Source organism: Coenobita brevimanus, chromosome 51 (genome assembly GCF_032717465.1).
Source record: "Coenobita brevimanus isolate Jiangsu-jjx chromosome 51, ASM3271746v2, whole genome shotgun sequence".
Lineage (NCBI taxonomy): Eukaryota > Metazoa > Arthropoda > Malacostraca > Decapoda > Coenobitidae > Coenobita > Coenobita brevimanus.
Window position 1 is genome coordinate 33840180 of NC_137004.1, and position 18940 is coordinate 33859119.

Consider the following 18940-nt stretch of genomic DNA (forward strand, 5'->3'; position numbering starts at 1 on the left):
TACGTATTGGCAAGACTAAGCAATGTAGTAATTGGTGCCTGAGTTGATAATATACTAAATGTAAAATCAATAAGTAGAATAATTACAATTCTAGGCTATAATCAAAACATGGTATTCTCTTGTGGGGAAAAAAAAAAAAAAAAAAGCCTAAAATACCTCATAACTATTCATTTCCACTGCATCACATATACACGGCAGGGCAGCTATAACACAATCATTACATACACATATTAATGCTGACAAAGGACTGGTCATATTATGTTTACATATATGAGGAATCCTGAATCATTCTCACATGTCATCATGGCAGTTCACCTATATGTAATTTTCCACAACCATGTACCACTATATATTAGCTCCAGCATTTCAGTATTCCTTTTCATTAATGCTAATGTGTGTACTGTAGGTTATTATTGCTTCATCTAAAACAGTTGGAACTTCACTCTTCAACAATAAAAACTTATGCAATGTATATACTGATGGTACTGACTTTCCATATTGCACTCTAAGATTCTGGAATCTCTTTTCACTGGTAACTGGTGTTTGTGATAGCTTTTGGTATATGGCCACAAGCTTTATTCTGACAGTCCTGATAACATAAAATCATTCTAACTGCCATGCAAGCACCATCACTGGTTCCCATTCAAGTTCCTTATTTTGTATCACTAAATCTCAGGGGAAAGTGAAACATTACTGAACAGGACTCATTGATGTGATTCGCCCCAACAATTGATTATAGAGATGTACTAAGAGTTTTGTTTTATACATCTGTAGCTAAAATAGACTATGTAGTAAGATAAATAAATCAATGATTGCCTGTCTAGATAGACAACAATTTGACATCAGTTACATTATTAACTCTAGTACAGTAGAACCTCATTTATTAATAAATATGTCATGACAACATCTTTGTTGAAACTATCACAGTAAAAAGGACAGAAAACACAGTATGCAGTGGCAAAAAAAATTACAGCATAAAACTATGTAAGGTACTGAAAAGAGAAGTATAAGCCAGCAGACAAAACTGACTGAGATAAATGAAGACGCATACCTAGAAATAAGCAAAGGGAAATGGCTCTCATCTGAACACCAAACATTATGTTCAAAACATCAACTTAGAATCTAAAAAAGAAATGACAGATATTTATTATGGTTGCTGACATGATGGTAACTACTGTGCTCACAAAACTCTACAGATATGGTACAAGAAGATAAATCAATCAAGGGTAAAGTTCTCCTTTGATTCTAAGTGGGTATCAGCATGATAGCCAATATATATATATTTTTACAAGTTTAAATTTTCATATTACAGTATGAACAAATGAGGTTCTACCATATATACACCTACTATATCATCCACTGGAGTTGAATTTTTAGGATACCCTTGAGCACATCTTGACTCACTGACCCTACAGTATGGACGATCACCACACAGGAGTGACTGAAGGGATGGCCGGAGCCTCGACGAATTCTGCTCATGCCTTCAAACATTGTATGCAGTTTCTTAATTTACATAAACTATAGAACAAAACTATAATTAAACAACAAAATTTCTGTCCATGACACTTGAAGCTACGTATGGAACTTTTTTTTTTTTTTTTTTACTTACCTGAAAACAGCATGAAATATAGTATAAGCTTGGAGGAAAAATGTACAAGTTTAAGGAACTAAATCCATCACATGCTCAAATAATGTAACTTTTGATTTACTGTACTTCTGGATGCCTGTGTAATTTAATCTGAAGACAGGCCACATGCTGTGCAAACATATGACAGCATCATTGATGCTAAGCAAAACTGTAAGTATAGTGGATGACAAATCATGAGCAGGATGCATGATTTCACACATACATACATTCAGTAATCATATGGGTGGATGGGATAGCCAGACAAATGGTAAATAAAAATGTTCCCTTCAATCATGACTCTCAAAAAATGGTCAGTCCTACAAAAAATGGTAAATCACTAAGGGAGTTAAGGGAGCTTTTGATAAACGGACAGAATTATACTTCATCTCAAAAATTCATTGCTAATATTTATACACTGGCCAAAATGTCAAGAACCAGTGAGAGACTCAAAACATGAATTAAACACAAAACACTCACATTTAAAATCAATGTCCACCACTGCTCCATTTCTCAAATCTCATTTTCTTATCTCTCAACCCTTGTTTTGGGATTCTATGGAGGGAGCAAGGCTACAGAAATATTGATTAACTGACTGATTGTTTTATGACTATAACTCAGATAAATATTTATGCAAAAAGTACCCAGTAGATAATACAGGTAGTAAGCTCATTTTCTCTTGCAAAAGGGCCCATGCACTTCCCTGAACATCATAAAGAAACAATTTACTTTGGCTGTTAAACTGAGTCTTAGACTACTGTGCATTTATGATTATTAATGAGAAACAAAAAATTAAATAGCTCTTGAAACAGAGATGAACATGTACATTGCTGCTTGGATAACTGAAGGGATATGCAAGATACTTTGGCCAAACCTGCTGACCAGTGCTCTCAATGCAAACTATCTGTGCACAGTGATACTATTTTAGTATCAAAGCAGATACTGTATCTTGCTGAAAATATAAAGTATATTAAAGACCAAATGTTATTAATTTTATTTTTATTTGCCCTCATATGAGGTAAGGTAGCTGCAGCTTTTTCATGACACCTACTGACTTCCATTTTTATTTTAAGTGTTACTAAAGGACATTCATGAATAAAATACAAGGTCATACTGACATTACTGACAACTTATATCATCCTCCAAAGTTAAAAATTATCCTCAGATGAATATGCCATTACACTGGTAGCTAAGAAGTTATAATCAAACAGTAAAGATACTGCACTGTATTTATTTGATTTTTTAAAAAAGTAAGACATGGCAAATCACCTACAATCTTGGACAAAGAGTATTAAAGATGATTCAGGGAGGCACATGGGGAATCCCAAACCAGCGAGTCAAATGTTATAGCTTGGGAGAGAATAGTACAAATGGCCTACACAGACATGACAATAGGATACAAAAGATACATTTCTTTGGTGAATCTTTGGTAAGGCGTATTAAGAGATATGTTAAGGCTATCACAGAGCTGCGATAAGGCCGAGTCTCACAGGAGAAAAAGTCCGTCAACGTGTTTCATTTCTCTAAACAGGTTCAATTATGTTACAGGTTTTTGTTACCAAAGAAAATGGAGCTGTGTTAACTAAAATTTATTGAAGAAGAGCATTCTTAAGGTCTTGCTGAGTTGTACTTCAGAAAAACTAGTGTCCCCGCACTTGTAAAAAATGTGAGCTGAACGAGATGATTTATATTCAACCCATTCTTATGGTATTTTCCTGATGCTTCTCTCTTCCTTTGTATGTGAGGCCAGCCGACTTGGGTGGAGGGAGAGGGAAATCACGGTTAATACTATATTGCATAGACCTCGCTGATGCAAAGAAAATAGGAGAGTAAAAGAAGATAAGACACAAGGGAAAATTATTTACAAAGTGCCTATTGCTCTGCATCCCTTCAGTTAAAAAGTGAAAATTCTGACGAGATACATGGGAGCAGAGTTTTATACATGTACTGTATACATACTGTTTATAAACAGAAGAAGAGAGGTTAGGGATATAAAAGAGAGGTTAGGGATATAAACAAATGTAATAAAGGAATACGTAAAACATACAAGGAAACCAAGGTTTAAAACTGCATGAAAACTGGCAAGGACGAACTGGACCAGAAGGCAAACTGCAATATGCCAAAATTAATGGCCTTGAAATACCAATATTTAATTAAATATGAAATCAAAACAACTATTACAAAGAGACTGCAATCAGGATAAAAGCTGTAAACAGAGGGAGAACAGGGAGTTTAAAGTAAGGCAAAAGAGGAAATAACATAAAACTCACTGCAGATATACAAAAGTATGAAAGAATAATGTATGACAGAAAACTGAGTAAAAAACTAATTATACCATGTTCACATGGTATGATGAAAAGTAACAAAATACAAGAACCAAGGAAAGGAAACAATGAAAGAAAAAGAGATAACAGGAGAGACAGAGCGAGGGCCACACCTAACGTAACTGCAGCTAAAACTATACACAGCTTAGGGCACATCGGGTTACATTTTGTTCACAGTCAGTCAGTCAGTCAGCGCACACGGGACTAGCATGTGTGTGTGTGATTTTCCTGACCAGATGCAATATTACTAAATCACCACTTGGACATATGTTTCATAAACTCCAGGACCAGATGATGAATATCTAAATCACCTGCTCATATCACCACTCAGAATTTTCCTGGCCATGTCATGACAAAATATTCATATATTCATCACTTGAACTTGTGTAGAAGAAATAATTATATACTATCATCAATATCCATCACTCCAAAGTCTTTATGGCAATATAGTCCACTTCAGTCCACACACTTAAAAATATACCACCAAGGGCCAGGTATCACACAGGGAATGGCAGGAAAGGGCATGTCTCTAACAGGGCTCACCCTAACACTGCCAATTTCATGTTTTATCAACACTCCTGCCCCAAGTTTAGTTCTCTGAGCATTACTGTCTTGCCTAGCAAAGCCCGTCTGTGTTCTGCCTAAGCACTGCAGCATTAGTCTTAGAGAATTGGTGGCAAGAACGTCCCAGAATCATTCAGGGAATTCTCAGTGGAGGTGCTACCCTCGGGATTGCCGTTGGTGGTGGTGGAGGTAGTTGTGGTGGCTGCAGTGGCGGTAGTAATGGTAGTGGTAGTGGTGATGGTGGTGTTGGAGGAGGAATTGGTGGGGTCCTGCTTTGAACCAGCTTCAGTGACAGTGGTGCTGACCTCTCGGTGACGCTTACCCTTATACACCTGTATATACAACAGTACATTAAGTGTCAAGTTGCCATACCAAAGGAATGGGGGGGGGGGGAGGCAAATCATATACAGTACAGTATATATATATTTTTTTAATATTAGCAGTATAGCACAGTACAGTAATGTGGAGTTATGTCACCATCAAATTCCTGTTTCCAACACTCATATTCATGTACAGTATATTGTAATACTGTAGTAATCTACAGAGTATTGCTTTTTGCTCTCTTTCTGGATATCCTTCGGGGAAGCATTATGCACCAAAAGGCTACATTCTATAAACCTTCTCCCCACCCTCAATATCAGTCATATGTAGGCCAGCCCATTTCATACTCCAGCAGTTTGCTGTATCCATTCTCAGTTTAATATGAACATGCCATTCACCACAAGACCTCCCTCCTCTGCCATTTAATTACTAAGGTTTCCTTACCTCACTTCATTCATAAGTATTTACATTTTTTATCCAAGGCTATCTATGCAATCCATAGCTATACACTTTGTAAAGTACAAAATCTCAAGACCTCACTCTTGACAATTCAAAGTTGTGCCATACCAGTTTCATCTATCCATCCATCATCCAACCCTACATTGCCCCATGAGGAGCATAGGAGCCCAGGGCTAGGCAAGTTGGTACCTGGCATTTAAGATGAGAGTGACCAGCCTCACTCATCCCTGAGTGGTATTACATGAGCAATAAACCCCAACCACCCCTTGGATATAAACAAACACAGGCTCAATCCAATTGGGGCAACTTAATTGCCCACTAATCCACCAGGGGCCATAATTTGGTTATATGGTTATCACTCAGTCTAGCAAATGGTTTCCTGGTGTACAGGAAACCATTTGGCTTATTACTGTGTAGTCACCCATAGGCAAAAGAAGAGGAAAGAATGAAGGAAAGGAAGACAGAAGAGGGAGTGTAAAGTCACCTGTAGGCAGAAGGAAAAGGAAAGAATGAAGCAAAGACAGAAGAGGAAGGAAGGAAGAAAGGAAAGGACAGACACCCAAAGCAGCACTACATCGAGTGAGTGGATGGTGAGTGCCCACCTTACTGCCAACCAGTCTCACTTCCATACATAATTGTGGGCCCTTAACAGTTTTTTTGTGGTTTCTCAGTCTTCTGTTATATATCAAGGCCTCTGTAACATCAAACCCTTTACTTCCTTGAGCCATTATATTCATTACTACTTTACACATTTACCAGTCTTTACCATCACTACACTGAAGAACCTAACATTTCCACATGTACTCTACCTCAGATTAGAGTACAACTTTACCAAGATTTTCATTGCATGCAACAGTATCCTGAAACACAATTCTGCTCTTTTGTGATGGATTACTGTAATGTATTTATATTGTATATATATACAGGAAATATGTTATACAGCAGTTCAGCTTCACTAATCTCCGTAAAAATGAGAGCAGATTCTTCCCTGATGATATACCATAATTTTGCTCAAAGGAGACAAGTGACACTAAGGCCATTCAACAATGCACACTACATGCTTATGCTTATATGAAGGTATACAGTACTATATATAAAGCTTAGGCCACAGCCATTTGTGAAATGATTGGAAGGCAAAACCACTGTACCATAACTGTACCTTATATAGTGTATAATTTTCGTCTTCAGTTGACTCTTGGGTGATGGGTCCTGGCCTCCTGGGTCCGCCTCCATTAACCAGCCCCCCACCTCCCCCTGCAGAGGAAGAGACGGAGGAGGAGGAAGAGAAAGAGGAGGAGCGGAGCCAGTCATGTTGCAGAGCCTCCTCAGGGGTCATCCTGGTTGATGGATCCCACCTGCAGAAAATGTGAATTAATTATGGGAGGAAACTTATTAAAGAAAATTAGTTTGAAAGTTTTGTTATCTGTATCAGTCTATCTATCTCTATCTTCAACTATCTATCCATCCATCTATCTATCTATCTATCTATCTATCTGTCTATCTACATATCCATCCATCATCCAATCCTATGTTACCCCATGAGGAGCGTAGGAGCCCGGGGCTAGGCAAGTTGGTCCTGACATTTAAGATGAGAGTGACCAGCATCACTCATCCCTGAGTGGCATTATGTGAGTAATAAACCCCAACCATCCCTTGGATATAAACCTGCACCGGCTGAATCTGATTGGAGCGTCTTAATCCCACTAAACCACCAGGCACCATAATTTGGTTATATGGTACTGATTACCACATGGCATTGTAAATGGTTTCCTGGTGTACAAGAAACCATTTGGCTTGTCACTCAGTGTAGAGTCACCCATAGACAGAAGGAAGAGGAAAGAAAGAAGGAAAGAAAGACAAAAGAGGAAGGATGGAAAGAAGGAAGGAAGAGAGGAAAGGGCTATCACCTGAGAGCAGCACTACATTGAATGAGTGGATGGTAAGCACCTCCACCTACCACTGGTATAATATATATATATATATATATATATATATATATATATATTTATAAGAAGCACATAAAACTGAAGAGGTACCATACCCTATGAAAAAAATAAATAAATAACAACAGTAGTATGCAATGTAAACTGAGTCTTCGTGTTGCTTCAGTGAAGCTAACTGATTGATGTATTACTTCAGTCTGAAACTTCTGTACACACAATGTCACCCACTCTGTATTACTTTGTAACTATATTTCTACCTACTTAACAACTACAGTTTTAACTTCTTTATGGCAAATTTCATCATACCATGCTATCCTAACTCAATAAGAAAAAAAATGTCCATATGATCCACACATCGGGACTAGAAAACAAACTAGCAGGCGATCATGGCCAGCTCTAGGCGGACCAAGCTTGTCAGCGACTGGAAGTGAGTTTTGACACAAAGTCATTTCAGTATGGAGGCACTCCCGTACAAAATTCTATCCAAGAATCATGGCCCAGGTTTAATAATCTTTGGAGCCTTAGCATTTTGTGTGAATAGGGTTGTAATTTTAGTGTTTTTCATATTTTCTGCACCTGATGACCTTTGACCCTCGACCAGGCAGATATAGGTCATGCATGTACGAAGCACACTTGTAGTACTCATTAATATCTATTAGCATGCAAAGTTTCATTCGATTCCATCCACCCGCTGCGGAGCTAGGGAACTTAATTCACGAAAAAGCCCACCAGAGGTACAACTCCTATGTGGTGCTGCCAGCAATTTTTTTTTTTTTTTTTTTAATGCGAGGAAGAAGGAACTGGAGGTGAGTTTTGACACTAAATGTCATCTTTGTATGGACATATTCCAGTACAGCATTCCAGCAAAGAATAATGGCCGTGGCTTAACAATCTTCAGTGCATTAGCATTTCGGCGAGCATGAGCGTGATTTTAGTTATTTTCTTCTGCCAGTGGGTGACTATACACTGAGTGACAAGCCAAATGGTTTCCTGTATGCCAGGAAACCATTTACAACACTCAGTGGTAACCATATACAGTAACCAAATTTTGGCGCCTGGTGGTTTAGTGGGTAATTACGGTGCTCCAATCAGATTTAGCCGGTGAAGGTTTATATCGAAGGGGAGGTTGGGGTTTCTTGCTCACGTAATGCCACTCGGGGATGAGTGAGGCTGGTCACTCTCATCTTAAATGTCAGGACCAACTTGCCTAGCCCCATACTCCTAAGCTCCTCATGGGGCGGTGTGGGATTGAATGATGATGATGATGATGATGATGATGATGATGATGATGATGATGATTCACTGTTTTTGCATTTGATTACCTTTGATCCCTGACCTGGCCAATGTAGCCATAGGTGTACAATAGAAAGTTGTAGCAATGGTCAATGTACATATGCAAGCACACTTTCATTCAGTTCTATCAAGCCACTCAGGAACTAGGGGTCATTTTTGAACACCTGTATTGGTTGCTTGGGATCCTGAGGCTAATCTTTTAGGACTGCCGCTTGAAAACTAGAGGGGAGGGGGGAAAAATGGATGGAACATTCCTGACAGGGAATGATCTCAAGATTACGCCTGAAGAAGTCAGAGTTTTCTATGCCCATTAGTAATGCTTCTACAGCTTAAAACAAAAGTATGAAAAAAGAGGGCTTTTAGCCACTGCAAGACAATGAATAATTGCCTAGCAATCAAAACCTTGCAGACACAACTAGGTCATAGACTAGTCACTGTGTCTGAGTTTGGTCAGAATCATTTAATTCTGAAGGGCAGAAGTGCCTGCCACAATTAAACTAGAAAGAAAGAAAGAAAATGCAACTAACAATTAGGGCAGCATGGAGCTGGCCAACAGGATAGAAGAAAGTCTATCAACATAGTGCCTGCTGAAACAGGTGTTACACTGCTCCAGAATTCTTTGTTCCATCTCATACGGTACACTATCCACAAGTCTTATTATAGCACTATGATGCAGACCCCTTCAATTAACACTGTAAAAAGTTGCATACCTTTTGCAATGTGCATATCCTTTAAGCTTCATCCATTCAGTTCTATCATTTGTCAGTTTTGGTGTCCTTATCTTCTACATTTCCTTTTCTCAAACACTTAGTATATTATCATATCAGTGGTAAACTGCATACATCAAAAGTGCTATCACATTCACACCCACTCTAAAGTTTTCTTATGTCATCTCCATCCAGTACAACTTACATCACATTCCAGAATATGGTGTTTTAGGTCACTTACTCGAGGCAGCGTGCAATGAAATGCACAAACTGTTGGTCAGAGCACTTGAGGACGGAGGAGAGGTCACGGGAGCCAGGCCGCCGCTTCTTGCCCTTGCTGTTAGTCACACACCGTGGGCTGCCCTTTGAATCTGCAACAGTGCAGTGAATTTAATGTCTTATCATGATAGTACTGATCATGAATCTGGCTCTCTATTATCTTTTTTTTGTTTTTTCTTGGAGGGAACAATTGCAGGCTCCTGGCCTTTGGTTCCTTCTTTCTCACACACACACACACACACACACACACACACACACACAAAATCCTACCCTTTACTGGGCAACAGATGCTCATTCAAACACTTCCAAATCATTTAATAATTGTGACATGATTAGCAGTTGGCTACTTCACTGCTAAAGATACTTCTCTGCCTGTGAAAGTGCAGAATTCTTACATGGGCATTATAGTATTTTCACAGTTAAGAAACATGTCTACACTACTTTCCTTAATTAAAAATATTCTGGACTATGGTTGCCTAGTCCTGGGCATCTACACTCCAAAGAGGACAGTATGGAACTGCCTGCTTCTTTTACATATTTCAATGCAATAATTCAGAATTACTCGACATCTGAAAACTGTTTGACTGTCTGGCAGCATGTCTGTTTCCTGCCTTACCAAAGAAGAGCCTGCGTCGCGAAGCTGCAAGGAGAAGGTGGTGTGGGGGCAGGGTGAGGACCTCCATGATGCAGGCCAGCTGCTCCACCTCGTTCTCACCCGGGAATAGAGGGTACCCTGTGTACAGCTCTGCTAGGATGCACCCTATTGAGTGAGATCCAACTTAGTAAGAATTTATAAGGGGTAACTGGTACACATAAGGACTTAAACGTCCGTTACAGCGTGTTACTTGACAAGTCTAACATTAAATCAGGCAATCTGAAGAATTCTGCACTATAACTGTAGTCTGACACACTACAGTAATTTGAAATGTATGAAGCATGAACACTGTACAGGCACACGATACAGTAGTGAAATTAAAATTGATCTGTATTAAGAAGAGTACAGTATAAATATTTAATGTGAAGACTATCTTATTAATTTCAATCTGGTGATTAGTATTATGAAAGAAAATAAATGCACTGTACACGTCTGTAACTGATGTGTTCTTTTTCCCTCTTTTTCTCACACTGGAATTAGGTAATGAAATTCTGCTATTTTTATACATCAGTGCTATAATAAGTACAGTACACTACTGTAAATGCACCAAAAGTAAAATATTGCCAGATCATATTAAAATACAATTTTAACCTTTCTGTTATATGTACTGACAAGATATAGTAATATATCTAAATAATATCTATCCAGTCTCTATTATACAGTGTTCAATGCACATCTTTTTCTGTATACTCATTAATTTGGCTCTCCTTCCTTTAATTCCCTACCATTATCCAATACACCATGATATACTGCCATCATTCAACAGTATTCCAGCCAAACACTTGGTCACTTCCACCAAAATCTCCTCTCACAAACATTCAATCTTTGTTCACTAGAGATTTCTTTATTTACCATAAAATGTCTGAAACTGAAACTGGCACACTTTCTCCTCAAACTTACCGAGGCTCCACATATCGATGGGGAGACCATAGGGAAGCCCAAGTATAACTTCTGGGGAGCGGTAGAAGCGAGACTGTATGTAAGTGTAGACCCGCTGGTGCACATAACAGGATGACCCAAAATCTATGATGCGGATGCTGCTGCTGCCTCGCTGCTTCAGTAGCACATTCTCCTGTGAAAGATACAGTACAGTAAGCATTCTAAAGAAAACTGTTATAACAGTTGCATCTTGTGGACCACCTGAATGTGAACCAGTAGACTGCAGGCTGAAGTTGCTTCCCTCTTGCAATCTACCATCCCCCTTTCAGGGAATAGGGAGGGAGATGAGGGGTGACTGCACAAAAACGGTAGAGCTGCCCAGCCATGTTGGCAGCACCAGGTGAAGGTGCCCCTCTCCAGCACCAAAGAAAACTATTTAACAGCATAAATGATACTGATACAAGTACAAGAGAGAAGGGATTAATCCCCGAGCTAGACCTCATCAGATCATATAGCCCTGCTAGGGTTACAGGAGAGCACTACCCCTCCCAGCACAGCAGCCACAGGGCAGGGTGCGAACTCGTAACCTCATGATTACGAGCCTGACACCCTACCCCCAAGCTACTGCGCTCCCCTGATACAAGTACAGTACAATGTAAAACAGTCCCTGAAGGTTACATCTAAAATACAGTGCTGTACATATACAGTGATTGCACAACCAGGCAGTGGAGCTGCTCAGCCATGCTGGCAGCACCAGGTGAAGGCACCCCTCTCCAGCACCAAAGAAAACTATTTAACAGCATAAATGATCCTGATACAAGTACAGTACAATGTAAGATAGTCCCTGAACATTACATCTAAAATACAGTGCCGTACATATACAGTATTGCAGTATCATACTGTGTAGCACTATATATGGCACGAAAATACAGCAACATTCTAATTATTGTCTTGTTGCTATCACAGCACATCATAACTTCATGGAAATGTACAGCAGACTAATACAAAGAGGTGCTGTTATTGTTGTTGCTTAACCCCAGTCTGTCAAGCTCAGTATACCTATCAATTGCAGGTAAGTAACTGCTTCTGTGGGACCACTCTACAGTATATACAATGCACAGGGAACTGATCTTCCCCATGTGGTAAGCAGTGCCTTGTCATGGTTGGAGCAGGATCCTTCCTCATGGCGAGATGTAGGGAAAAATTAAGAGATTTGGCTCCTGGGAAGATGATGCAACTACCTCATTCCTCACAAGGTACACTGTCCAACTTCATGTAGGCTCCTCATTAATGCCAGAATAAATAGTGGGTTACTGTAAATATCTATATCTTCAGCCACTCTTCCATTGCACTTACTATACCCTCTCATTATATGCATAGTAATTCTACATTAGCTTCATCTCATAACAATAAATATCAATAATAATTCAGCCGTACACTAATCAATGTAGTGTATAAAACACACACACATACACACACACACACACACACACACACACAGTGGAATGCACTACCGAATGAAATAGTGTGTGCCAAAACTTTTCATAAATTTAAGGCTTTGTATGATAAAAATGGTTTAATACAGATCAGTACGAGCTTGACTCATTCCTGTAAAGATAAATTAGGCAAGAACAATTATGAAAACACACACACACACACACACACACACACACACACACACACACACACACACACACACACACACACACACACACACACACACACACACACACACATTTACATAAGGCTAGTGATGAAACAAAATTGAGCCCATCCTCTTCTACCGAGTCACCACCGGAGGGATAGATCGTGGGATTTCACAGTTTGAAGTGTGTCGCTACCACACTGCGGTTGAAACTGGGTCACCGCAAGCAATGAAATTTCGGTGAAATTCCACCCGGATTGTGATGGTACATCTGCATGTTAATAATAAAAATGAATAACATTGTTTACCTGAGATGGAAAGGGACAGAAGAAAAGTTACCCGAAATGTTTAAATTTACTGGGCTTATCTCCAAAACTCCCAAGATTCCATGGATGTGCATACCGGTATGTAAAATAATACCAGGAAGAGAAATACAGGCAAAGAGAGAGAGAGAGAGAGAGAGAGAGAGAGAGAGAGAGAGAGAGAGAGCATCACCAAAATGAAGAAAGAGTATGAAACGGCAATGGATATAGCCTACGGTAAATATGGACACATGAATGAGTGAATGAATGACTGAATGAAGAAAGGAATGGTAGAAGGGAGGAAGGACGGAAGAAGAGAGCCGGGAGGTGGCAGGTAGGAAAGAGGAATGAAAGGGAGACGGGAGAAGGGAGGGAGGCGGAGATTGGATGAAAGAAAAGGGGAGGAGGTGATGACGGAAGGGGCAGGAGGGATACAGAAATGACAAGAGAAAAATGGAAAAATAGATGCGATGGACTAAACGATAGAAGAATGGAATAATGGAAAGAGAAATTGTTGGACGGATGAAAAGGAAGGAAGGAATGCAGGGAGGAGAAAAGGATAAGAGGAAAGGACGGGAGGAGGAGGTGAAGGGAAGGGGGAAGAAGCAACAGGTGAGGTCGATACAGAGGGGAGGTAGATGGTGTTAGCCCTGAGCATACCTCTCTCTCTCTCTCTTTCTCTCTCTCTCTCTCTCTCTCTCTCTCTCTCTCTCTCACACACACACACACACACACAAACCACCCTTTCTCTCACTCTCTTTCCGCCTCCCTTCCCTCATCTCGCACCCTCAGAAATCCGTAACCCCATTTTCCGTAACTTCTATTTCACCATGGCCGCGTCCTAACTCAATTTCCCACCTCATCCCATCCTCTCACAACATAATAACTCCCTTCCCGCCAACTGTCTCTTTGTAGTACAAGTGGTTTTCGAGATTTCGTAACACCGCTTCAACAGCAGTTTATTCAGCACATTACACCTCAATATCCTCTTGTTTGTTATTGCAGGTCGTATTTGCAAGTGGCTTTGGAGACGTTGCACTTCTTCCTTAGCCATTAATTTTGGACTCTGCGTCTTAATATCCTCCTGGTTTACTGATGGAAACTATATCGATAGTGAAACGATATAAATAACACACAGGGAAACAGTGTGATATGCAAAATAAATCGTCAAGAAAGAGGTGCTACGAAGCATCGTATGCCATTTCGAATATGGATATTTACAACTGAACAAAAACATACGCAGCCTGATCTTCAGGTATCAGGTGTAAATCATGGTTTGGCTCCCTATCATCTTTTTATATTTTCTTAGAGGGAACAATTTGCGGGATTCTAGCCTTTGGTTCCTTTTTCCTTGAATAAAAAAAAATAATAAGAATGTTAACCCCTTTGATCAAACTACGTACTTTAACGGTGTATGTTTGCTACTTCCAGGCGCTTTTATATAACATAGGAAAAGGCCTGTCTTATTACTAAGGTTCATGAGAGCTGTACCTAACCCCTTTGGTTCAGTAAATATAATGTGAGTTGAATAAAGTCGTCCAAAAGTAGTAAGAATATGAAAATACGTCGTAGTAGTGAAATGGTTAAGTGCAGTAATTCACGGATATCATTGTTTCAGTATACTATCAGTTCTAAAGTCGTATTCTCTATGTCACGGGAGACTTCTAAACATCTCTCCCGTAGCGACTGATTTTTAATAGACACCTTAATATTCTCTCTCGTCTGTTACTTTATCGCTTTAATATCATGAACGTTTACATTAATAATACATCAAAGAATATGAAGGTATAAAGAGCAAAACAAACATCTGAGGTCAAAGATATTATTACATCTAGGTTGATAAAAAGGTGTAGACAAATCGATTATTTTATCACAACGTCGATTCCCCTAGGCGCAGGATTCACTTCGCCTAATCTCGACATACCCTTCACTGTTTAACCTCTTCAATCCAGCCATGTATATTCCATTTCATTCTTGCTACCTTCAGACGATTTTTCGGTTTAAGGGAGATTTTCGAACTACAGGGTTAGATATAAGCTTTGACATGCCTTTTCACTACAAAAGGTCTTCTTTAAGGTGAATAAAATCGTCTGGAGGATGCAAAAGAAACTACCAGAATACATCACTTGATTTAACTGACATGGACGACATTTACCCTCAGCTAAATTTCTTCCCATCGCTCAAAATTCTGCCTTTTCAAATCAACAATACATAATGAACAAGCACCCAATGTACATCTGATTCCCCTCATGGTATAATTTAAAAACCAGGCGCGTTTCCTTTAACTCAGTCAATATTACCTTCATCTTCAATGCCATTAATATTTATTGCTGAATAATGAAGAGTATAAGCTTTCAAGGTCTTCATACACTATTAACTCCTTTACTGCGACGAAGATTCTCTCTCTCTCTCTCTCTCTCTCTTTGATGGTGGACTGGTTTCATGATTAAATATTTTCTTGCTATCGACAGACAACCATAAAGAGCATAGCCATGACCTCTGGTTCTGGAGGGGTTAACGCAGTCTGTATCCGACCAGTTCAGGTTGAGAACTCTCTCCTAAGCTGAATAAAGTCGTCTGATGGTAAAAAGAACGACCCCAAATAAAACGTCATTGTAATTGAAAAAAGAGGCCTCAGTAATGATTTCTCCTCACTCTAAAGCAAAATATGAAAAAAATTAAATACTGTAAATCAACTAAGGGCTTTCATCGACCTGGAATCAGTTTTAATGACCAATTCGTCAAAGCCACGAGGCAACAGTGTAATTTGGCCGCTAATGAGGTGCGGTGAGGGAGGGAGGGACGTTCAAAAGAGGGAGGTAAGACTGGGGAGGGAGGGGTAAAGGGAGGGGAGTTTGGATGGATGGAGGGAGGAAAGGAGGTTCTTGGAAAAGGGAGGGGAGCTGGGGAGAGAGAGCAGAAAGTTGTGGAGGGGGATGGGGGGTTGAGGTGAAGGAAGGGAGAGGGGGTTGGTGTGGAGGAGGGGAGCTGGGAAGGGAGTTAGGGTGGGGGAGGGGAGCTGGAAAAGGAATTAGGGTGTGGGAGGGGGGGGGGGTTGAGATGGGAAGGGGAGCTGGGAAGGGAGTCGGACAGCGGGAGGGGAGATTGAGATGGGGAGGTAAGCTGGGAAGGAAGTTGGTGAGCTGGAGAGGAGGTTGAGATGGGGAGGGAGGGGGACTGAGAAGAGGTGGGGGGGTTCTGAAGAAGGGGGAGGATTTTGCGCTGGGGAAAGGTAAGTTCATGGGGGAAAGTTCTCTCGTGGAAGTGGGGTGTCTCCGGTATTGGGGGTGGGGGTGGGGGGTAAAATCTCAGGGCAGGGTAGGTAATGAGGCCAATAAAGACGAGGGTCCCTGTGTTAGCCCACTGGAGATCGACCTAACATGGCCTACCTCAACACAGCTAGGAAATCATACTTTGCTTTACCCAGTGGCTTCCAACCTGTGGGGCGCGCCCCCCTGGGGGGGCACGAAGGGCTGCCTAGGGGGGGGCGCGAAGGTTTAATAAGGAGGGTAATTATAGTTGAAAACTATGAATTATGATGGAATTCAGTCATTTCTACATATGGAGAAAATATTTCAAATATGAATAAGAAAACTTGTTATCTGAATATATAAACAATTTCAAAGATTAAGAATCTATGATATTTATTGACATGTGCCAACAATGCCAGTAAAATACAGTATTTGAGGAACAGAGGCGCAGGGAACGTGTCATTCAGTGAGGGGGGGGTGGGGGCGTGAATTAGAAAAGGTTGGAAACCACTGGCTTAACCCCTGCACCACCATGACGTTTTAAAATCGTCTTTTTTACAGCCAGGTGATTTTATTCAACGGGCTAGAGTTCCCAAATACTGACAAGGCTGAAGGTCATCTCCATTACCGCTGAAGGAGGATGACACCTTTATTTCCTACTTGCTGTCCCCAGACGATTTTAAGCACCTTAAGAAACACTCCTCGAACATAAGAGGCTGATCCTTTCACCTATGAATAATTTCACTGACCAATTTTAACTACTTTACTTCTCACCAGGATGTTTATTTTATTTGATACTGCCAGACGATTTAATTTAGTACTTTAGTATGAAGACAGCTATACATATTTTTCTTCTTAACACCTCCCGACGATTTTATTCAGCCCTGGATGGACCCCTGACTAACAGAATTGCAAAACCCTCTTTATTTCCTTCACTTCGATGACGATTTTTCTACTTTACTTTTTGCCATCAGACGAAACGGTTCAGCTGACGAAGTTATTCTCTCCTCATTTCTCTGTCTGTCTGCCTGTGTTTTGCCTTCCTTTCATCCTTCGCTTCTGTTCTTTCTCTTTTCCTTTAACACTGACGTTGACGAATAACTCTCTCTCTCTCTCTCTCTCTCTCTCTCTCTCTCTCCAAAGGGGATAGGAGGAGAAGGAAGTGGGTAGGAGATGATAGGGTTCCTGAATGCGTGACCTTTGACCTCTGTAAGACCCTGGTTTAACATGTGGCTTACCAGTGCCAAGTGAGTGCTTGAATGTCAAAGGATCCCACACAATATAAACACAAAATGCAATCATAAACCCTGCAGTCAGTGATTAGTACTTCTCTATCACAAACACAAAATGCAATCATAAACCCTGCAGTCAGTGATTAGTACTTCTCTATCATCATCATCACCACCACCATCATCATCATCATCATCATCATCATCACCATTCCGACCTCTTTTTCCACCTAAGGATGGGACGAGGTTTATATATATATATATATATATATATATATATATATATATATATATATATATATATATATATATATATATATATATATATATATATATATATATATATATATATATATAAACGACAGAGGGAGAACTATCAAAAGTCTGTCTACTTAATGGTTCACACTTTCACTCACCATTCATGCCCCCATAATTCTGACTCCACCTCATAAAACATAAACTTTCACACTTAAGCGCTTCATATTCTATCAGTATATGCTTCATTTAAACGCAGTCTTTCTGTCTCCTGTGCATTTCCCCCTCTATACATCGTTTACACGGTCACCTACTCTTTCTTTAAGCTTTCTCTCTCTCTCTCTCTCTCTCTCTCTCTCTCTCTGCAGTTTGTTTACACGTTTTTCCCCATTTCTCTCTCGACTTCTCTATCCTTGCTTCATTTAAATCTGATAGTCCTCAGTCCTCTCTATTCCCATTTAATCTAAAAGATCTTTTTCTCCTTATTATCACTCGCCTAGAGAGGCAATAATGTAATCCCCTGCGTCTGTGTGTGTCTGGCTGTTACTACCAGTAAAGTGTGCTTTGTGGGCGCGTGACGAGCGAGCGAGTGTTTGTACATACGCCTATCATCATAATTTCATCCTGGTGTAAACTTTCAACACTTCTGGTGAGGTAGCTGAACAATAACAGAAGAATATTGTGCTAATTTTTTTTTTTTTTTAATCAATTACATAGTGCAGCTTGTCAAATGAAGCGCTCGGTAAATTCCCTTGGAAAGATGGGATTCCATGGGGTTTCTCTAGTCTTATGAGTAAGTATATAGCTAAAAACAAAATCTATTATATCTACTACCTGTTGAAGGAATCTCTTCTCTATCTCACATAGTAGAAAAGTTATTGACCTCCGAAAACCATCGCGGTAGGGCCGGGCTGGATCGTGTTGGGCCGCTCATTTCTCAGCAGAACGTAAACATCACTTCGCTACGCTTGCTCGCTTCGCTCGTTGCGCTCACTTGCTCGTACAAACATCTCAAAATCAAGTAGGAAAATTCTGTCCAAACCTTATGGGCAGTATTCCGGGATACATGGCTTGGTGGTTAATAATTCTGGCAAAGCTGCGATGATATGCCTCCGATTGTCAGAGGATTAAATTTTTCTCTCTTTTAAACAGGAATGCAAACAGTGAAACGCCGTGGGTGAAATCCCAAGACTCCTTTTTCGATTATATC

The 18940-nt window shown here is 40.1% G+C and overlaps 1 protein-coding gene across 1 annotated transcript in view; it reads right to left on the minus strand.

The window, feature by feature from the left end:
• Nucleotides 1-3707: 3707 nt before the first annotated feature.
• The window catches only part of LOC145400203 (uncharacterized), a 115674-nt gene continuing 100441 nt past the window's right edge, over nt 3708-18940 (minus strand). The window contains exons 8-12 of the mRNA XM_080272718.1: nt 11070-11241; nt 10131-10274; nt 9477-9606; nt 6452-6647; nt 3708-4844 (exon numbers count right to left, since the gene is read on the minus strand). Coding sequence (XP_080128844.1) covers nt 4611-4844; nt 6452-6647; nt 9477-9606; nt 10131-10274; nt 11070-11241 — 876 coding nt within the window. The 3' untranslated portion in view covers nt 3708-4610. The remainder of the gene's footprint in view (nt 4845-6451; nt 6648-9476; nt 9607-10130; nt 10275-11069; nt 11242-18940) is intronic.